We start from the raw sequence: 23,308 nt of genomic DNA, 5'->3' as shown, positions 1-23,308 counted from the left end.
TTTAACTAAATTAAATACTAGAAGAGTATATTGTTTACACATTACCAGAAGTAAGAAACTTTTTTCGGTCTAAAGGCTACATTTTGCCATTATACATGCATCGTTTTTTTGTGTATAATAAAATGTACAGTACTTCATATGGAAGTTAATCAGTGGTTATTTACATTCGCTGAACCTAGAGTCATCCTACAGATTTAATCTTTGCTGAGGGATCTACAATAAACAAAAATGATTTTGTTTTGTAGTTTTCGGTGATGAGCTTGATGCCTACATAAAAACTGAAGGAGCATGGATGGTGGGTAGAGAGAGAGCAATTTACACTAAAGCCAATGATTTAGAATGTGCTAAAATGTGTGATGCAGAACAGAAATTCACTTGTAGGTAAGTAGTACATAAAAAGTAATGTATGTCCAAAGAGAAATACTTAAACTATGTACTAGAACATAAAAAACACTCTGAACCTTTTATGTATTAAGGAGCCATCCACCCATCCCACATGCTAAAAATTCAGTAATATATGTAACACAAGCAACCCACACTGCCACTCCTAGAACTCAAAGAAAGCAGGGTGTATGTACAGTTACAGGGTGGATTTACCAGACTTGTGTTTCACAGTTGGCATAGAGTTCAACCACAATGTACCTACTGTTATCAGGCATACATTGTAGGTAAAGGTGGTGTTGCAATAAGCCCTGCCCACTCAGCAGGCACAAAACAGAGGTTTAGACTTGGCACAAACAATAATTTTGATAAAATTATAAAATTGCCCCCTAACATCTCAGTTTACATCATGCGCTATAGTGTGCCCAGAGCACTCAATGGACAGTAGCCAGAACACAATGGCCTCTCCATCTTCTTTATCACAAAAGTTCAGGTATCCTTCCTAAAATGGATATTCTTTTGAATATAAATTAAGACAAGAAGGCAGCACATGGACTGAACTGTCTTTATTAGGTCAATATATACAAATTCTCTAAAAAAAAAAGTGCTGTAAAATCATATATGTGACAATGTAACACTGCACTTTTTATCATCAACCTAGTAAACATTAACGGAATATTCTGTAAGTAACATGAGATAAGATGCAAGAGTTGCTCTTTAAGCAGGAGGTCAAATATTCATCCTGTAATGAGATAGTAATAAATAGTATTGGATAAAACAGAAAAATATTACCTTCTCTTTCTTTACAAGACAACAGCATAAAATGCTTGAAGGATACAAATATAATGCAAGGCACAAATGTTTGATGTTTGCAGTTCACTCTAGTTTGAATGTTCTAGTACATTATGAACTGTCTTTACAAAAGCAACAGTCATGACTCAAAGGTCACGGTTGACTGTAAAAGTTGCAAAATTGTGTTTTTCTTTCAAATTTTCCCACAGAATAATTTTTTTTTGTTGTACCGTACATTTTATGGTAAAATAAAAGGTTTCATTACAAAGTGCAATTGGTCACGCTTGGTCACGCAAAAAAAACAAGCCCTCATATGGGTCTGTGGATGGAAAAAGAAAACTGAGTGGACAATTAGAAATTAGAATTAACAAATAGAATTAACATCTGCCCCTCATGTGTATAGTATTTCATTCTAATTGCCCTTTGATATCCCAATTAGCTGTAAATAATTGTGTTTGTATATTACACCATTTCTAAATAAGGATTGTGAATAAATAATAATGTTTTTGTTTAAGACATTTATGGTGACTGGCCAACTGTGATAGGTAATCTAAAGAGAACTGACTGGGCTGTTCATCTATACCTCAGTCAGCAAAAGACAAGCTTAGTTCACCTATTTACTTTCCTTCCATTCACGACTTTAGTTTACCAAATCTAACATTTATTTCAGGTCATTTCTGTATAGCACAAAAAATCAATTTTGTGTCACACTCATGGACAACCAGAAATCATCACTTGTACACAGAAGAAATGATATAGCTCTATATGAGAAAAAAAGTAAGTATTTATTATACTAAATTGTTTTAAAAAACTGTAGGAATAACTATGTATGAGCAAAACAATAAAAACGTACATTCACTTTCATTTAGACAAAACATCTCGTATAATTCATATATTGACAGCAAACTCCCTATGGGAGCTATAACACTGCAAAAAAAAAGTGTATACAAAAAAGTTAATAAATGTCCAAATCACCCCCTTTTCCCATAAAAAAAACAACATGTAAATAAAAATAAATATAAACATATGTGGTATGGCCATGTGCGTAAATGTCCAAAATATAAAAATATATCATTAATTAAACCGCACGGTCAATGGAGCACGCGCAAAAAAACTCCAAAGTGCAAAATAACGTATATTTGGTAACTTTTTATATCATGAAAAAATGAATAAAAAGCAATAAGTCTGATCAATACAAAGATGGTACCGCTAAAAACCTCAGATCACGACGCAAAAAATTAGCCCTCATACCGCCCCATACACGGTAAAATACAGAAATTATAGGGGTCAGAAAATGACAATTTTAAACGTATACATTTTCCTGCATGTAGTTATGATTTTTTCCAGAAGTACGACAAAATCAAACCTATATGAGTAGGGTATCATTTTAATCATATGGAACTACAGAATCAAAATGAGGTGTCATTTTTCCCGAAAAATGTACTGCGTAGAAACGGAAGCCCCCAAAAGTTTAAAATTTTTGTTTTTTCTTCAATTTCATTGCACAATGATTTTTTTTCCGTTACGCCGTATATTTTTGGGTAAAATGACTGATATCACTGCAAAGTAGAATTGGTGGCGCAAAAAATAAGCCATCATATGGATTTTTAGGTGCAAAATTAAAAGGGTTATAATTTTTAAAATGTGAGGAGTAAAAAACGAAAGTGCAAAAACAGAAAAACCCATGGTCCTATAGGGGTTAATTACATTTTGGTCTGTTTTTCAAATTTGGCTTGTCTTACTTTAAAGGGGTACTCCGGTGCTTAGACATCTTATACCCTATCCAAAGGATAGGGGATAAGATGCCTGATCGCGGGAGTCCCGCCGCTGGGGACCCCCGTGATCTTGCACGCGGCACCCTGTTTGTAATCAGTCCCCAGAGCGTGTTCGCTCCGGGACTGATTACCGGCGACTACAGGGCGTGTGGCGTGTGATGTCACGCCCCCTCCCTCGTGTGATGTCATGCTCCTCCCCTCAATGCAGGCCTACGAGAGGGGGCATGACAGCTATCACGCCCCCTCCCGTAGGCTTGCATTGAGGGGCAGAGCGTGACATCACATGGGGCAGGGGAGTGACGGTAATCAGTCCCGGAGCGAACACGCTCTGGGGACTGATTACAAACGGGGTGCCACGTGCAAGATCACGGGGGTCCTCAGCGGCGAGACTCCCTCAATCAGGCATCTTATCCCCTATCCTTTAGATAGGGGATAAGATGTCTAAGCACCGGAGTACCCCTTTAAGCGCTAGTAACTTTAAGATGCTTTCACTTATCCAAGTGATTTTGACATTGTTTTTTTGTGACACATTGTAATTTATGTACGTGATAAATTCTGGTCAATACCTTCAGCTATTATTTGTGAAAAGTCTAACATTTTGCAAAAATTTTGAAAAAAATAGCATTTTATCAAATTTGACAATCTGCTTTAAAACAAATACAAATATTTGCTAATAATTCACATCTACAAAATGTCTACTTTATGCTTACATCATTTGGTGAATGTTCTTCTAGTTTATAGGCTTTGTTTCCACTTTTTTTTTTTTTTTAAACTGCCACTGCAGTTTTTGAGCTAAAGCCAAAAGTGGATCCATGAGGAAGCAGTTTAAAGGGGTATTCCAGGAAAAAACTTTTTTTAAATATCAACTGGCTCCAGAAAATTCAACAGATTTGTAAATTACTGCTATTAAAAAAATCTTAATCCTTCCAATAATTATCAGCTGCTGAAGTTGAGTTGTTCTTTTCTGTCTGGTAACAGTGCTCTCTGCTGACATCTCTGCTTGTCTCGGGAACTGCACAGAGTAGAAGATGTTTGCTATGGGGATTTGCTTCTACTCTGGACAGTTCCCTAGACAGGTGTCACCAGAGAGCACTTAGACAGAAAAGAACAACTCAACTTCAGCAGCTCATACGTACTGAAAGGATTAAGATTTTTTAATAGAAGCAATTTACAAATCTAATTAACTTTCTGGAGCCAGTTGATATGCAAAAAATTTTTTTTTCACTGGAATACCCCTTTAATTCCCATTTGATCATATCCAGTCCTATGATCCCTTCACAGTCTTTACCCTTCACAGGCTTAAAAGCATTGTTGCAAATTTTGAAATTTTAAATTAACTTTTTGGTCAGTTTTTATCAATTTTTTAGGGGAGGTAAGATGAAAAAAATAATTTTGTCATTGCTTTTGATATATTTTTTATGGTGTTTACTGTGAGGTATAAATTACATGTTATCTTTACTCTGTGGGCCAGTACAATTATGGCAATACCCAATTTATATAGTTTTTTTTTTTTTATGTTTTTCTTCCTTTTGCACAACAACATCATTTAAAAAAGACAAAAACATTTTTTTTTTTGTTGACATATTCTAACATAATTTATTTACTTTTTGGCTGACTGAGTTGTGTTTTTGCATTATGAGCTATAATTTCTACTGTTACCATTATAATGTATTATAATGGTACATTATTTTTAATACATTTAAAGGGGAGACAAGATGAGAAAAATTATGTTGTGATTTTTTATTTTTAATGTTGTTAACTGTGTGGTATAATTGACATGCTATCTTTATTTTACCGGTCGGTACAATTACCCAATTTAGGCTACGTTCACACTGCTGGTTGTTTCCGGCAGTGTAAAGCCTGTTATTTTAGGATCGAGAAAAGCTGGAGAAAAATTGTGCTTGCACCGTCTCTTTCTCTGGCTTTTCTCTCCGAAAATAACACCATCTATTGAATACAATGAGGTCCATCGGGACCCGTTATTTGGCGGTATGCTCCGGCAAAATTACGGCCGTCAAACTGCAAAAAAAAAAAAAGGGAGTTTGACGTCCGAATTTGCCGGAGCATACCGGCAGTGTGAAAGGGGCCTTATATAGTTTTTTTTAGATGGCACTTCGCAGTGGGGATGAGGTAAGGATTTTATTCACTTACGTGAGGCAGGACATCGACAACAGTGCAAGAGGAGGGAGCAGATAGATTAGAATAATGTCCGTTTTGCCGCTATCTGCTTCTTCTACTGGTTCCTTCTAACCAGTAGAAGCAGCAGGTAGCTGCGAAACGGACGTTGTTCCAATCTGTCTGCTCCCTCCCCTTGCACTGATGTTGCTGTTCTGCCTCACGTAAGTGAATAAAATCCTTACGTCATCCACACTGCGAAGTGCCATCTATTTCCTTCTATATGGGATTGCTTCTTTTTGTGGGACAAGCTGCAGCTTCTAGTGTTACTAATATGTGGTACATATAGAAGCAGCACATCCAATAAAGGAAAAGCTAGAACTGGTGCATACAGGTATAGGATCGTGGTTGGGCAATCCAAGCTTCATAAATTGTAGATTAATGCAGCACACCAAGAAAGTCCAATAAAGAAGCGTTCTATTCCATGGTGCAGAGATACAATATTTTAGTAGCCTCTCGCTACTTGAAAAAGGTATTTCTGCATCATGGAATAAACCGCACTTTATTGGTCTTTTTTGGTGTGCTGTATTTATCTACAATATATAAATATATATATATATATATATATATATATATAAATTAGTAGAATTCCGCAGCACACAATCCAAGTAGATGAAAAAAGTGAAGTTTTATTCCATAAACAGGTGAAAGTTACAGCGACGTTTCAACCAGCTCTCCCGGTCTTTCTCAAGCATAACACAAGTGAACAAAAGGACCCATTTTATGGGCTATACAATTACAAATCCAATTTAGTGAAAAAAAGTACAAAATCAATATAAAGTGTACAAAATTCAAACAGTACATCACATGAACAAGTGTAAAAATATGTGTCAAATATATCTATATTCAATACATTATACGAATATAAACGTGAATCCCAAAATCATGTAAAATCCCTAATAAGGTTCTGATCACCTATTCAGAACAGATGTGTGAAAATTAAAAAATCATTAAAAAGCAATATTTGCAGTAACGGATCTGGGGATCACTCACCGCCATGATGGAGAATGTAAGCGTGGGTGAAAAGTGACTGCGCATGTGCGCCCAGGTACTATAGCGGAAGTCAGGGGATGTATCTAACATGTAGTCATGGTGACCATGTATGTACTGAGAGCGTCGGCCCTACTGCGCATTCTCATGGTGTTCCAAGCCTCGCTCTCATATCAGGAGCTCCGTCTCCCACTGCGCACGCGCGCAGTGTTCCAGGCCTCGTTCTCATACCTATCAGCTCATCTGACGTCCCGGTCACCATGGTAATGTGTCATGTGATAGAATGGTAAGTAAACAAATGAAAAAATATATAAAGATAAGAAAAAATGAACCAAAACAAAAATTAAATAATAAAAATAATCAAAATGAAAATGGGACGGTCTAGTTATTTAAAGTATTCATACAGATCCCACATATACATTGAGACGTGTGGCTGCAGACCCGAGTAGCGGGCACAATGAAGTGTCCACACTCTGATCCGCTGGAGCACGGCATCCAGTGGTAGCCATAATCTGAGGTCACCACTGCAACCAGCTCTCTATTCCACCACATATGCCCTAATCCTAGGTTAAAGAGGGGGACTGTAATTAGATTACTGGAACTGCGTCCAGATATGACTCATCCCATAGCTGTTGGCAACAGCAAAATTAAAAAATCAAAAGGAATATAAAACAAATAAATAATTAAAAAATAATGATAATAATAATAATAAAAGATAAAAAATAAAAAAATATAATGAAAAAAATAATAATAATATAAAATAAAAATAAAAATAAAAAATAAAAATAAAAAATAAAATGAAAAAAAATGAAAAAAATGAACAGAATACTAAATAAAATAAAATTGTGTATAATGATATGGTGTACTACATATATTATATGTATATCAAAATTAATGAATATCACATATGTAATATACATCCCCGACTTCCGACAAAAAATATCAAACAATAACTAGATTGAGTGTTATTTATTGTAAATGAATAAACGGAACATTTTTATATAAACGTGAGTGACAATAATCCCCTCCGGTTACTGCAAAAAAGAAAGAGAAAGAACAAGGTTAATAATATTTTCTAAAAGGAAATATTCCAAAAATCTAAATAGTCATATCACTTGTGTTGTATACACCGGTTTACATGTAACCTAACTCAGAGAATGTCCAGGACTTATTACCTGCCTAGCACCCTATGTGAAATTTTGAAATCAACATTTAAACCATGAGGTCTCAAAGAATTAAGAATATATATCCACTTAAGTTCAAGTCTTTTCAGACGTCCCTGCCTGTCACCCCCTCTTTTCAAAGGGGGTACATGGTCTAAGACCATGAATCTCAGGTCCCTTTCACTATGTGCAAGATCTGTAAAGTGCTTAGACACCGGGAGGTCAAGTTTATTCTTACGAATTGAGTATCTGTGTTGATTCAGTCTAGTCTTGAGGTCCCATGTGGTCTCCCCCACATACAGGAGACCACACGGGCACCACAAGACATAGACGACAAAAGACGTACTACACGTAAGATATTTTTTGTCGGAAGTCGGGGATGTATATTACATATGTGATATTCATTAATTTTGATATACATATAATATATGTAGTACACCATATCATTATACACAATTTTATTTTATTTAGTATTCTGTTCATTTTTTTTCTTTTTATTTTTTATTTTTATTTTTTATTTTTATTTTTATTTTATATTATTATTATTTTTTTCATTATATTTTTTTATTTTTTATCTTTTATTATTATTATTATCATTATTTTTTAATTATTTGTTTTATATTCCTTTTGATTTTTTAATTTTGCTGTTGCCAACAGCTATGGGATGAGTCATATCTGGATGCAGTTCCAGTAATCTAATTACAGTCCCCCTCTTTAACCTAGGATTAGGGCATATGTGGTGGAATAGAGAGCTGGTTGCAGTGGTGACCTCAGATTATGGCTACCACTGGATGCCGTGCTCCAGCGGATCAGAGTGTGGACACTTCATTGTGCCCGCTACTCGGGTCTGCAGCCACACGTCTCAATGTATATGTGGGATCTGTATGAATACTTTAAATAACTAGACCGTCCCATTTTCATTTTGATTATTTTTATTATTTAATTTTTGTTTTGGTTCATTTTTTCTTATCTTTATATATTTTTTCATTTGTTTACTTACCATTCTATCACATGACACATTACCATGGTGACCGGGACGTCAGATGAGCTGATAGGTATGAGAACGAGGCCTGGAACACTGCGCGCGTGCGCAGTGGGAGACGGAGCTCCTGAGATGAGAGCGAGGCTTGGAACACCATGAGAATGCGCAGTAGGGCCGACGCTCTCAGTACATACATGGTCACCATGACTACATGTTAGATACATCCCCTGACTTCCGCTATAGTACCTGGGCGCACATGCGCAGTCACTTTTCACCCACGCTTACATTCTCCATCATGGCGGTGAGTGATCCCCAGATCCGTTACTGCAAATATTGCTTTTTAATGATTTTTTAATTTTCACACATCTGTTCTGAATAGGTGATCAGAACCTTATTAGGGATTTTACATGATTTTGGGATTCACGTTTATATTCGTATAATGTATTGAATATAGATATATTTGACACATATTTTTACACTTGTTCATGTGATGTACTGTTTGAATTTTGTACACTTTATATTGATTTTGTACTTTTTTTCACTAAATTGGATTTGTAATTGTATAGCCCATAAAATGGGTCCTTTTGTTCACTTGTGTTATGCTTGAGAAAGACCAGGAGAGCTGGTTGAAACGTCGCTGTAACTTTCACCTGTTTATGGAATAAAACTTCACTTTTTTCATCTACTTGGATTGTGTGCTGCGGAATTCTACTAATTTATATTACATATAGGACCATTAACCAAGGTCCGGCTCTGCGTGCACCGCTTTTTTTCTCTTTTTTTGGGGTGCTGTTTCTTTTGGATTACTGTTATATATATATATATATATATATATATATATATATATATATATATTTTTTTTTTTTAAACATTGGTAAAAAAATTTGTATATTTTTGAGTAAGAAAGTCCTGGCTTGTCCCTACAGCTATTGCCTGTGTGTCCCTGTACAGAGACAAAATACATGAAGTGTAGTGGACAAGGAGGGCTCTGTGCACTGAGGCTCTGTGACATGCCCCCGGCTCACACAGCAGGCTGTGCAGTGCGCTGCTTGTCCCACCCTCACTTCCTGTATTCGGTCTTCTCACAGAGACACATAAGCAATTGCTGCAGGGACATCATTTTATTGACCAAAATTATTTTTTTTTTTAAACCAATGTATATTCCAAATATAATATAATGTCATTATCTACAATATATAAAAAGTATTTGCAAAAAAACTTTAAATAGAGCTGTACTCCAATTCCCTCCACAGTAATGGCTACAGGGTAGGTAAAGAATGTGAAGGGATCATAGGGCTGGGTGTGATCAAATGGGAATTAAAGGGGTATTCCAGTGAAAAAAAATGTTGGGCATATCAACTGGCTCCAGAAAGGTTAACAGATTTGTAAATTACTTGTATTAAAAAAATCGTAATCCTACAGCTGCTGAAGTTGAGTTGTTCTTTTCTGTCTAACAACAATGCTCTCTGGTGACACCTCTGTCAGTCTGAGGAACTGTCCAGAGTAGGAGCAAATCCCCATTGCAAACCTCTCCTGCTCTAGACAGTTCCTGAGACAAGCAGAGGTGTCAGCAGAGAGCACTGTTGCCAGACAGAAAAGAACAACTCAACTTCAGCAGCTGATAAGTACTGGAAGGATTAAGATTTTTTAATAAAAGTAATTTACAAATCTGTTTAACTTTCTGGTGCCAGTTGATTAAAAAAAAAAAAAAAAAAAATAAATAAATAAATAAAAGGCTTTCACTGGAATACCCCTCAAAGGTACATTCACACTTACAGGATACTGCACAGATTTGATTCACAGAATGTAAAAGTCATTTAGTTTACATTGAAATCTGCAGCAGAAAATCCTTTGCATCAATTATGCATACGTGTGAATGCACCATTAATGTTGGTAAGTTTATAAATTTGTGTTTAGATTCCGTGCTCTACTGGGGACAAGCATTAACATTAGTAATGTCAAGCTCTATTCAGTGCTTCAAAGTATGTTGGCACTATAAAGGTAAAAGAATTTGAAAACAAAATATGTGTTTGTATGTTTGCACATCATCTATTAATGTGGATTTTTTTTTATAGTTTACCTTGAAAACTGCTTTACAGGAGATGGAAAAAATTACAGGGGAACTGAATCTAAAACACGTTCTGGAAAAACATGCCAGGATTGGACAGCAACTACTCCTCACACACCAAAGTATAAAACAATAATATAGAATTTCTGTATAAGTGTATATTAAAGGGGTACCTCAATGTTTAGACATCTTATCCCCTATCCAAAGGATAGGGGATAAAATGCCTGATCGCGGGAGTCCTGCTGCTGGGGACCCCCGGGATCATGCACGCGGCACCCCGTTTATAATTAGTCCCCGGAGCGTGTTCGCTCCGGGTCTAATTACCGGCGACCACAGGGCCGGCGGCGTCTGACGTCACGCCTCCGCCTCCGTGTTACATCACGCTCTGCCCCTCAATGCAAGCCTATGGGAGGGGGTGTGATAGCTGTCACGCCCCCTCCCATAGGCTTGCATTGAGGGGCGGAGCGTAACGTCACACGGGGGGCAGAGACGTGACGGTAATCAGACCCGGAGCGAACACGCTCTTGGGACTGATTATAAACGGGGTGCGGCGTGCAAGATCACGGGGGTCCCCAGCGGCGGTACTCCCGCGATCAGGCATCTTATCCCCTATCCTTTGAATAGGGGATAAGATGTCTAAGCACCGGAGTATCCCTTTTAAGCTATGGACCATAAAATAAGTTGTTCATTTCAATTGCTCTGTTCAGAATAATGAAGGGTTCATATTTTTCGACGCAATCATTAGGATGTGATTTAGTTTTAGTCTACATTAATCTAAAATTAAAGAAATCATGCCTGTACTTATTTAAAACAGTTCTTCACATGGCGCAGGTCACATGACTTGATCACATACTGTTAGTAACTGAATTGAAACCATCACATAACCCATGGCAGAAGGAGGGAGCAAGTAATCAATGTCAAGTTTAGTCAATTAATACACAGATTTGCAGCTTCAATTTATAGTCATAGTAACATAGTAATGAAATAATAGAATTTAAGAAAGACACTCACCCGTCTGGCAAAGAATCAGTGTCATTTTTTGTGCAACCAGAAACATACAGCAAGGCAGCATTATAGGAGAGGGACGCCGACAATGTAGGTGATAGCTATTTCGCACCCCTCACATGCTTCATCTAACCACCAGGTGTTCGGATGAAGCACGCGAGGTGTGCAAAATAGCGATCACTTACCTTGTCAGCGTCCCTCTCCCAGGATGCTGCCTTGCTGTATGTTTTTGGTTGCACAATAAACGACACTGATTCTTTGCCAGACGGGTGAGTGCCATTCTTGAATTTTACTATTTCATTGTTGATGTATAGCATTTCCCAGAATTGAGCACCCCATAATGGTATGATCTGCTACATTGGGTTCCATTGTCTCATCTACACAAGTGGAGCAGACTTTTTCAGCTGTGCCGAGCGCTGTTTCTGTTGGTCTGTGTCTATAGTAACATAGTTCATAAGGTTGAAAAAAAGACCAGAGTCCATCAAGTTCAACCTATATCCCTATTGAGTCCATACTGAGTTCCTACTGAGTTGATCCAGAGGAAGGCAAAAATTCCTTCCCGACTCCAATCAGAATAAATCTCCGGATCATCCTTCTGTCCCTATAAATCTAGTATCCATAACCTGTAATGTTATTACTAGAGATGAGCACATTTTTGAAAAATTTGATTTAGCCAATTCGCTGAATCACTATTAGAAATGGCTATTTCTGAGCTACATAGAGCATGATACAAGGTGTGTAGAACATTTTGCCTTGCTGTAGCACACATAGGGAGCGTGCTGTATTAATGATATAATACTGTTATTCAGTATGACATGCAGATTAGAGGCGTCGCTATTAGAATCACTGTTGCAGAGTGGCACAATGACAGAGCCAGGAGGTAGCATCAGTATGAGGAGACCATATAGTGGCTGAATGACACAGCATGAAGGTGGCGGCAGCATGAGGAGACCATATAGTGGATGAATGACACAGTCCGTAGGTGGCAGTAGCATGAGTGTTACGCTGAGCGCTCCGGGTCCCTGCTCCTCCCCGGAGCACTCGCGGCGTTCTCCTCTCTGCAGCGCCCCGGTCAGACCCGCTAACCGGGAGCGCTGCACTGACATTCACGATGGGAATGCGATTCGCATAGCGGGACGCGCCCGCTCGCGAATCGCATCCCAAGCCACTTACCCGTCCCGGTCCCCGGCTGTCATGTTCTGGCGCGCACGGCTCCGCTCTCTAGGGCGCGTGCGCCAGCTCTCTAAGATTTAAAGGGCCAGTGCACCAGTGATTGGTGCCTGGCCCAATCAGTTTAATTAGCTTCCACCTGCTCCCTGTCCATATAACCTCACTTCCCCTTCACTTCCTTGCCGGATCTTGTTGCCTTGTGCCAGAGAAAGCGTTTAGTGTTGTCCAAAGCCTGTGTTTCCAGACCTTCTGCTTTTGCCATTGACTACGATCCTTGCCCTCTGCCCCGACCTTATGCTACGTCTGACATTGCCTCTGCCTAGTCCTTCTGTCCCACGCCTTCTCAGCAGTCAGCGAGGTTGAGCCGTTGCCGGTGGATACGACCTGGTTGCTGCCGCCGCAGCAAGACCATCCCGCTTTGCGGCGGGCTCTGGTGAAAACCAGTAGCAACCTAGAACTGGTCCACCGACACGGTCCACGCCAATCCCTCGCTGACACAGAGGATCCACATCCAGCTATCCGAATCCTAACAGTAGATCCGGCCATGGATCCCGCTGAGGTGCCGCTGCCAAGTCTCGCTGACCTACCCACGGTGGTCGCCCAGCAATCGCAGCAAATTGCCCAACAAGGACAGCAGCTGTCGCAGTTGACCGCCATGTTACAGCAACTTCTGCCACTGCTACAGCAGCAACCATCTCCTCCGCCAGCTCCTGCACCTCCTCCTCAGCGAGTGGCCGCTCCTAGCCTCCGCTTGTCCCTGCCGGACAAATTTGATGGGGACTCTAGACTCTGCCGTGGCTTCCTGTCTCAATGTTCCCTACATATGGAGATGTTGTCGGACCAATTTCCTACAGAACGGTCTAAAGTGGCGTTCGTAGTTAGTCTTCTGTCTGGAAAGGCCTTGTCTTGGGCAACACCGCTCTGGGACCGCAATGATCCTGCCACATCCACAGTCCAGTCCTTCTTCGCTGAAGTCCGTAGTGTCTTCGAGGAACCAGCCCGAGCTTCTTCTGCCGAGACTGCCATGCTTAACCTGGTCCAGGGTAATTCTTCAGTAGGCGAGTACGCCATCGAATTTCGTACTCTCGCCTCCGAATTATCTTGGAATAACGAGGCTCTCTGCGCGACCTTTAAAAAAAGCCTATCCAGTAACATCAAGGATGCGCTGGCCGCACGAGAGATTCCGGCCAACCTGCAAGAACTTATCCATTTGGCCACCCGCATTGACATGCGTTTTTCTGAAAGACACCAGGAGCTCCGCCAGGAAAAAGACCTTGATCTCTGGGCACCTCTCTCACAGTATCCTTTGCAATCTACCCCTGTGCCTCCCGCCGAGGAGGCTATGCAAGTGGATCGGTCTCGCCTTACCCATGAAGAGAGGACTCGCCGTAGGGATGAAAATTTATGTCTGTACTGCGCTAGTACCGAACATTTCTTGGTGGATTGTCCTATTCGTCCTCCACGTCTGGGAAACGCACGCACGCACCCAGCTCACGTGGGTGTGGCGTCTCTTGGTACGAAGTCTGCTTCTCCACGTCTCACTGTGCCCGTGCGGATTTCTCCTTCTGCCAACTCCTCCTTCTCAGCCGTGGCCTTCTTGGACTCTGGTTCTTCTGGAAATTTTATTCTGGCCTCTTTGGTGAATAGGTTCTGCATCCCGGTGACCCGTCTCGTCAAGCCGCTCTACATTTCTTCGGTCAACGGAGTGAAGTTGGACTGCACTGTGCGTTACCGCACAGAGCCCTTGCTTATGAGCATTGGACTGCATCACAAGAAAATTGAATTTTTTGTCCTGCCCAACTGCACCTCTGAAGTCCTCCTCGGTCTGCCATGGCTCCAGCATCATTCTCCCACCCTTGACTGGACCACCGGGGAGATCAAGAATTGGGGTCCTGCTTGCCGCAAGAAATGCATCACGTCTGCTCCCAGTCCCGTCTGTCGGGCCTCAGTGTCTCCTCCTGTGCCTGGTCTCCCCAAGGCCTATCAGGACTGTGCCGTGCCTCCTCATAGCCCCCGTCCTGGTGACACTCTGCCCTGTGACATGCTTCACCCTCTGCCCCCCCTCCCCATTCCCATTCCTTCTGAACTACCTGCCGCTGGTGTAGCTACCCAGGACTTCTTTTTGTTCCAGAAGGAGACTCAAGAGGCGTCCCCTATGTTCTCGTCTCATTTGAAGGGACAAGGAGACAAAAAGAGGGGGAGACCTAAGGGGGGGGGTACTGTTATGCCGAATGTTCCGGGTCCCTGCTCCTCCCCGGAGCGCTCGCGGCATTCTCCTCTCTGCAGCGCCCCGGTCAGACCCGTTGACCGGGAGCGCTGCACTGACATTCACGATGGGGATGCGATTCTCATAGCGGGACGTGCCCGCTCGCGAATCGCATCCCAAGCCACTTACCCGTCCCGGTCCCCGGCTGTCATGTTCTGGCGCGCGCCGCTCCGCTCTCTAGGGCGCGCGCGCCAGCTCTCTAAGATTTAAAGGGCCAGTGCACCAGTGATTGGTGTCTGGCCCAATCAGTCTAATTAGCTTCCACCTGCTCCCTGTCCATATAACCATATAACGTAATTTCCCCTTCACTTCCTTGCCGGATCTTGTTGCCTTGTGCCAGAGAAAGCGTTTAGTGTTGTCCAAAGCCTGTGTTTCCAGACCTTCTGCTATTGCCATTGACTACGAACCTTGCCGCCTGCCTCCGACCTTCTGTTACGTCTGACCTTGCCTCTGCCTAGTCCTTCTGTCCCACGCCTTCTCAGCAGTCAGCGAGGTTGAGCCGTTGCCGGTGGATATGACTTGGTTGCTACCGCCGCAGCAAGACCATCTCGCTTTGCGGCGGGCTCTGGTGAAAACCAGAAGCAACCTAGAACCGGTCCACCGACACGGTCCACGCCAATCCCTCGCTGACACAGAGGATCCACATCCAGCTAGCCGAATCCTAACAATGAGGAGACCATAATCGGGCAGAATGACACAGCCTAGAGTTGGTGGCAGCAAGAGGAGACCATATAGTGGCGGAATGACACAGCCTGGAGGTGGTGGCAGAATCAGGAGACCATATAGTGGCTGAATGACCCCACCTTGAGGTGGCAACAGCCTGACAAGACCATAGGGCCTCACAATTGAAAAGATTAAAGATATTTTTGAACATTTAAATTGAAGTTTTCAAATAGATGAACCTAAAAAGTTTTATGTAATGTGCCAGCATCGTGAGGAGACCACATGGCGGCACAATGACACAGCCTGGAGGTGGCAGCAGCATGAGGAGACCATAATCTGGCAGAATAACACAGTCTGGAGTTGGTGGCTGCAAGAGGAGACCATATAGTGGCTGAATGACACAGCCTGAAGCTTGCATCAGCATGAGGAGAACATGTGATAGCAGAATGAGACAGCCTGGAGCTGGCATCAGCATGAGGAGAACATATGGTGGGAGTATGAGATGGCCTGGAGCTGGCATCAGCATGAGGAGAACATATGGTGACATGTGGAGTCACTATCTTAGATACCCTGGAGCCTGGACCGCACTAAATGGAATTTGATAAAGTGATTTGTGCAATCGAACCGCGGCGATATCCAGATTTGTTGCAAAGCGAATATTTGCTTGTGGTAGAGCGGCTGCAGAGACCCTAATATATCACAACTTTATCCATGGTTGTACTTGGACGGAGTACAACTATTTCTGGTAAGCGCATGTTCACATGTTGCGTTACCATTGTATCCTGAGATATCACGCTACGGAGCGCATCCGGTTGTCCTTTTGAGCTCTTTCACTGAGTTTACCATGACCACCTCCTCCGGGAGAGAGTTCCATTGTCTCACAGCTCTTACAGTAAAGAACCCCCATCTGTTCTGGTATATAAACCTTCTTTCCTCTAAACATAGAGGATGCCCCCTTGTTATAGATACAGTCCTGGGTAGAAATAGATCATGAGAGAGATCTCTGTACTGCCCCTGATATATTAATACACAGTTATTAGGATGCCCCTAAGCATTCTTTTTTCTAAACTAAATTACCTTAAGTCATACTTACCTCTTCCAATCCACTGCAGCTGTTGGTCCGGCGCTGCCGATGTCCATTCACCACTGTGTTTTTCTTGCTTCTGTGATGCATGATCACCACAGGAACTGTTTGGCTAAATCACCAGCCAAAGCGGTTTCTCGCCTCAGTCAATGATTGGCTACCGAGTGGGTAACATGTCACAGGAACAAGGAAGAAGTGGTGACAAACAGGAATCTGGAACAACAAACTGACAGCTGCAAGTGATTGGGGGTGTTCAGTATGATTTATTTTCTACTTTATGGTGTGCCATAAAAATGCCATATACTGTATACGTTTTTGTTAATTCCCAGACACTTTAACCCCTTCAGGACGGAGCCCATTTTGGCCTTAAGGACCGGAGCGTTTTTTGCACATCTGACCACTGTCACTTTAAACATTAATAACTCTGGAATGCTTTTAGTTATCATTCTGATTCCGAGATTGTTTTTTCGTGACATATTCTACTTTAACATAGTGGTAAATTTTTGTTGATACTTGCATTCTTTCTTGGTGAAAAATCCGTAAATTTGATGAAAAATTTGAAAATTTAGCATTTTTCTAACTTTGAAGCTCTCTGCTTGTAAGGAAAATGGATATTACGAATACATTTTTTTTGGTTCACATATACAATATGTCTACTTTGTTTGCATCACAAAATTTACGAGTTTTTACTTTTGGAAGACACCAGAGGGCTTCAACGGTCAGCAGCAATTTTCCGATTTTTCACAAAATTTTCAAACTCAGTATTTTTCAGGGACCAGTTCAGGTTTGAAGTGAATTTGAAGGGTCTTCATATTAGAAATACCCCATAAATGACCCCATTATAAAAACTACACCCCCCAAAGTATTCAAAATGACATTCAGTCAGCGTTTTAACCCTTTAGGTGTTTCACACGAATAGCAGCAAAGTGAAGGAGAAAATTCACAATCTTCATTTTTTACACTCACATGTTCTTGTAGACCCAATTTTTTAATTTTTACAAGGGGTAAAAGGACAAAATTTTTACTTGTATTTGTAGCCCAATTTCTCTCGAGTAAGCACATACCTCATATGTCTATGTAAAGTGTTCGGCGGGCGCAGTAGAGGGCTCAGAAGGGAAGGAGCGACAAGGGGATTTTGGAGAGTACGTTTTTCTGAAATGGTTTTTGGGGGGCATGTTACCTTTAGGAAGCCCTTATTGTGCCAGAACAGCAAAAAAAAAACCACATGGCATACCATTTTGGAAACTAGACCCCTCGGGGAATGTAACATGGGATAAAGTGAACCTTAATACCCCACAGGTGTTTCACGACTTTTGCAAATGTAAAAAAAAAATAAAAATTTTTTACCTAAAATGCTTGTTTTCCCAAAATTTTTTTATTTTTAAAAAGGGTAATAGCAGAAAATACCCCTAAAAATTTGAAGCCCAATTTCTCCCGATTCAGAAAACACCCCATATGGGGGTGAAAAGTGCTCTGCTGGCGCACTACAGGTCTCGGAAGAGAAGGAGTCACATTTGGCTTTTTTAACGCAAATTTTTCTCTGGGGGCATGCCGCATTTAGGAAGCCCCTATGGTGCCAGGATAGCAAAAAAAAACCCACATGGCATACCATTTTGGAAACTAGACCCCTCGGGGAACGTAACAAGGGGTTAAGTGAACCTTTATACCCCACAGGTGTTTCACGACTTTTGCATATGTAAAAAAAAATTTTTTTTTTTACCTAAAATGCTTGTTTTCCCAAAAATTTTACATTTTTAAAAAGGGTAAAAGCAGAAAATACCCCCCAAAATTTGTAACACAATTTCTCCCGAGTACGGCAATACCCCATATGTGACCCTAAACTGTTGCCTTGAAATACGACAGGGCTCCAAAGTGAGAGCGCCATGCGCATTTGAGGCCTAAATTAGGGATTGCATAGGGGTGGACATAGGGGTATTCTACGCCAGTGATTCCCAAACAGGGTGCCTCCAGCTGTTGCAAAACTCCCAGCATGCCTGGACAGTCAACGGCTGTCCGACAATACTGGGAGTTGTTTTGCAACAGCTGGAGGCTCCGTTCTGGAAACAGTGGCGTACCAGACGTTTTTCATTTTTATTGGGGAGGGGAGGGGGGCTGTGTAGGGGTATGTGTATACGTAGTGTTTTTTACTTTTTATTTTATTTTTTGTGTTAGTGTAGTGTAGTGTTTTTAGGGTACAGTCGCACGGGCGGGGGTTCACAGTAGTTTCTCGCTGGCAATTTGAGCTGCAGCAGAAAGTTTGCGGCAGCTCAAATTTGCAGCCAGATACTTACTGTAATCCTCCGCCCATGTGAGTGTACCCTGTACGTTCACATTGGGGGGGGGGACATCCAGCTGTTGCATAACTACAACTCCCAGCATGCCCGTTGGCTGTCGGTGACTGCTGAGAGTTGCAGTTTTGCAACAACTGTAGGCACACTGGTTCTGTATCACTGAGTTTGTGACCTAACTCAGTGTTTCACAACCAGTGTGCCTCCAGCTGTTGCAAAACTACAACTCCCAGCATGTGCGGTGCATGGTGTACGGTGACTGCTGAGAGTTGTAGTTTGCAACAGCTGGAGGCACACCGGTCGTGAAACACTGAGTTAGGTAAAAAAAAACTCTGAGTTTCACAACCAGTGTGCCTTCAGCTGTTGCAAAACTACAACTCTCAGCAGTCACCGACAGCCAACGGGCATGCTGGGAGTTGTAGTTATGCAACCAGCAGATGCACCACTACAACTCCCAGCATGCACTTTAGCTGTTTGTGCAAGCTGGGAGTTGTAGTTAGACAACAGCTGAAGGTACACTTTTCCATAGAAAGAATGTGCCTCCAGCTGTTGCAAAACCATAAGTCCCAGCATGCCCATAAGGGAATGCTGGGAGTTGTGGTGGTCTGCCTCCTGCTGTTGCATAACTACAGGAGGCAGGAGGCTGTCACTCACCTCCAACGATCCAGACGCTGCAGGTCAGTCCCGCCGCCGCAGCTGCTCCTGGGGCCCCGATCCCAACAGGGGCGCCGGGGATCGGGGTCCCCAGCACCCGGGGTGCACGTCCCGCACCCGCTCACGTCCTCCAGAAGAGGGGCGGAGCGGGTGCGGGAGTGACACCCGCAGCAGGCGCCCTGATTGGTCGGCCGGTAATCCGGCCGACGAATCAGGGCGATCGTGAGGTGGCACCAGTGCCACCTCACCCCTGCAGGCTCTGGCTGTTCGGGGCCGTCAGAGACGGCCCCGAACAGCCAGTAATTCCGGGTCACCGGGTCACTGGAGACCCGATTGACCCGGAATCGCCGCAGATCGCTGGACTGAATTGTCCAGCGATCTGCGGCGATCGCCGACATGGGGGGGCATAATGACCCCCCTGGGCGATATGCCGGGATGCCTGCTGAACGATTTCAGCAGGCATCCGGCTCCGGTCCCCAACCGGCTAGCGCTGGGGGCCGGAATTCCCACGGGCGTATGGATACGCTCTCGGTCCTTAAGGACTCGGGATTCAGGGCGTATCCATACGCCCTATGTCCTGAAGAGGTTAATAACATTTCTGCCGAGGGGGAAAATTTATTAAAACCTGTCTAGAGGAAAAGTGGAGCACATAGACAAGTTTTGTTGCCATCATGTATGTAAACGTTTACTATTAGATCAGCAACTAAACAAAGTGATTACTTAGTAATGCCCTAAACAGCCAAAGATTAAACAGAAATTGCTAAACTACTTGTAACTGATTGGATCTTTTGTGCCCCCATTTAAAGTATGGTTTTCAGAAGCACATCGCTCTGTGCAAACAGGTTATATCCAGACAAAAATTATAAATATTTAAAGGGCTGCACAATCGATCCAGCACTGTCAGCAACTTGGCACTATATAAGCAATCTATCTATATATATATATAACTCAACGTGTGTGTGTGTGTATGTATGTATGTGAATTTGGGTAGAAAACAGACATGGTGCACATCTACAATCTTGTATAATGATCTGATTGCTTCTCAGCATAATATCAAAAACTAACGGGTTGTTAGTATACATTTTTGATCAAAAAGTACAAGCCCACTCGCCACGTCAAGGCCACCTATTTAGAGTGGGTCCCTAACGTCCCTAGTATAAAATGGCGTAGCACTGTCCGGCGACCACCACCGCCGCGACACCAGTGCCCACGGGGGGGAAAACAACCCACTGGCAGAGCGGCCCCAATGCCACTCAAACCAGTCTATGGGTCGCACCTCCCCGCAGACACGGAGCCACGGTAGCAACGGATGCCGCACAGCACCACACCAGTGTGAACAAGGTGTAATAGCTCACTTACCATGCTCTCCCAGTCTGACTGGGAGGCTGCTAGGAAAGAAATGGCCCTTGTGTAGCTAACTACTACTTATATAGGGTTGGGCTGAGGGGGTGGGGAAGAGTGCAGCACATGTTCAAACAAAAAAAAGGAAGTGATAGAAAACACAGTGTGAATTCGGGTAGAAAACAGACATGGTGCACATCTATAATCTTGTATAATGATCTGATTGCTTCTCAGCATAATATCAAAAACTAAAGGGTTGTTAGTATACATTTTTGATCAAAAAGTACAAGCCCACTCGCCACGTCAAGGCCACCTATTAGAGTATGTATGTCTGTATGTGTGTATGTTCCAGCATCACGTCCAAACGGCTAAAGATATTAACATGAAACTTGGCACACATGTTACTTATGTCAACAACAAACATATGATAGGTGATTTAACCCTTACTCACCCTTATTTGCCAGGGGCAGGGTTTATGTTTAAAGTCCCATACAAGTCAATGGGAAATATATGTTACTGCGTAACTTCCAAAGGGCTGGAGATATTTCGATAATACTTGGTCACATGTTACTCATATGTCCACTTAAAATATAGGATAGTTAATTTAACCCTTAACTACCCCCATTTGTGAGGGTTGGGGTTTTTGTTTAAAGTCTCATGCAAATCAATGGGAAATGTATGTTCCCACATAACTTCCGTACGGCTGGAGATATTTCAATAACTGGTACACATATTACGGGTCGGGATAGGAGGTCGGGATAGGAGGACGGGATAGGAGGTCGGGATAGGAGGACGGGATAGGAGGACGCGATAGGAGGACCGGGATTGGAGGACCGGGATAGGAGGATCGGGATAGGAGGACGCGAAAGGAGGACGCGATAGGAGGACGGGATAGGAGGTCGGGATAGGAGGTCGGTATAGGAGGTCGAGATAGGAGGACGGTATAGGAGGATGGGATAGGAGGACGGGATAGGAGGACGGGATAGGAGGACAGGATAGGACGACGGGATAGGAGGTCGGGATAGGAGGAGGGGATAGGAGGTCGAGATAGGAGGATGGGAAAGAAGGTCGAGATATGAGGACCGGAAAGGAGGAGGGGATAGGAGGACTGGATAGGAGGACGGGATAGGAGGTCGGGATAGGAGGTCGGGATATGATGACGGGATAGGAGGTCGGGATATGACAACAATATATGAGGATGGGATATGAAGTCAAAAGCTTCCTCCTTTGTTTATTTTCCTCCCCAACAAGGATGAGGAAGGAAAAACCGGGCAACGCTGGGTACTCAGCTAGTTGTAAAGAATGGCAATTTCTTGCAGTACTTTAAAATTATCATACTTTCGTAGATTATTTTGTTCGTTTGATATAATTGTAAATCATATAACTATTGTGTTTTCCAGCTATACCCCTACAAATTTTCCAGATGCTGGACTAGACGCAAATTTTTGCCGAAATCCAGATGGTGATCCAAATGGCCCCTGGTGTTATACTACAGACCCAAATCAACGCTTTGAGTTTTGTGACATTACCCAATGTGAAGGTTAGATGTTTGTACTTACCGTATTTATAGAATACAATATAATATTGTTTCATTATTATTAGAGAGAATACATGTTGGGTGAGCATCTTGGGGGCTTGATAATCAAGGATGGGTGAAAAAAAAATAACACTGTTTTACATTTTTTTTTTTTTTTTTTTGCAGAGGAATGTTTTCATTGTAATGGAGAAAATTATAGAGGTGAAATTTCAAAGACAAAGTCTGGATTGCAGTGTCAAGCCTGGGATTCACAAAAACCCCATGCTCATGGCTATAAACCTGAAAGGTAAAAAGAAATCCAGTAGTACTAGGTACATTGCTGTCTTGTGCTTGTATTTATTTTGCATTTACACAAACATTTTCACGTAACTAAAATACATGTTCAAGGTTGAATTCCTGACAGCTATAGAAGCCTAGTGCTCAGTATTTTTAACCAAAACCAGGAGTGGAACTAACACAGATAAAAACTATAATGGAAAGATTCTTCTTGTTAGTGTCCATAATTTGTTTAATTTTCCATTCTGAGAAAATATTTGTCAGAATTTGTTCAAAAACATATCTAAAAGCTACATAAATTCCAGATATCAATATGTTTGTGTATTTTAAATAGGGATATATTTATTTATCAGAAATATTACTGTATAAGGAAAAAGTTTAATCTTCTGTTTTAGCATTCCAGAGAAGAATCTAATAAATAATTACTGTCGCAACCCAGATGGAGAACCACGACCATGGTGTTTTACTACTGATCCCAACACACGATGGGAATTCTGTAATATTCCACGCTGCAGTAAGTTTTGTTATTCTGACTCTGACTCTGATTCTGATGGTTTTTAGAATGCAGCAAACAGAGATTTTTGCAGCTCACAGATGTCTAAGGCTATGTTCACACTTCTGAATTGCAGAGACCAGAAACAGGTTCATTCTTTCTGTAGACATCGAAATCAGAATTTCTTTCCAGGAACATCTGGCAT

The 23,308-nt window shown here is 42.0% G+C and overlaps 1 protein-coding gene across 1 annotated transcript in view; it reads left to right on the top strand.

Moving 5' to 3' along the window:
- The window catches only part of PLG (plasminogen), a 131,044-nt gene that overhangs the window by 11,112 nt on the left and 96,624 nt on the right, over positions 1-23,308 (top strand). Inside the window, exons 5-10 of the mRNA XM_056563615.1 lie at positions 246-381; positions 1,844-1,950; positions 10,334-10,448; positions 22,198-22,337; positions 22,500-22,620; positions 23,006-23,124. Coding sequence (XP_056419590.1) covers positions 246-381; positions 1,844-1,950; positions 10,334-10,448; positions 22,198-22,337; positions 22,500-22,620; positions 23,006-23,124 — 738 coding nt within the window. The remainder of the gene's footprint in view (positions 1-245; positions 382-1,843; positions 1,951-10,333; positions 10,449-22,197; positions 22,338-22,499; positions 22,621-23,005; positions 23,125-23,308) is intronic.

The sequence above is a fragment of the Hyla sarda genome, chromosome 3 (genome assembly GCF_029499605.1).
Source record: "Hyla sarda isolate aHylSar1 chromosome 3, aHylSar1.hap1, whole genome shotgun sequence".
NCBI classification, from domain to species: domain Eukaryota; kingdom Metazoa; phylum Chordata; class Amphibia; order Anura; family Hylidae; genus Hyla; species Hyla sarda.
The sequence above is the reverse complement of the archived record's forward strand: the minus strand, read 5'-3'. Positions and strand labels throughout refer to the sequence as shown.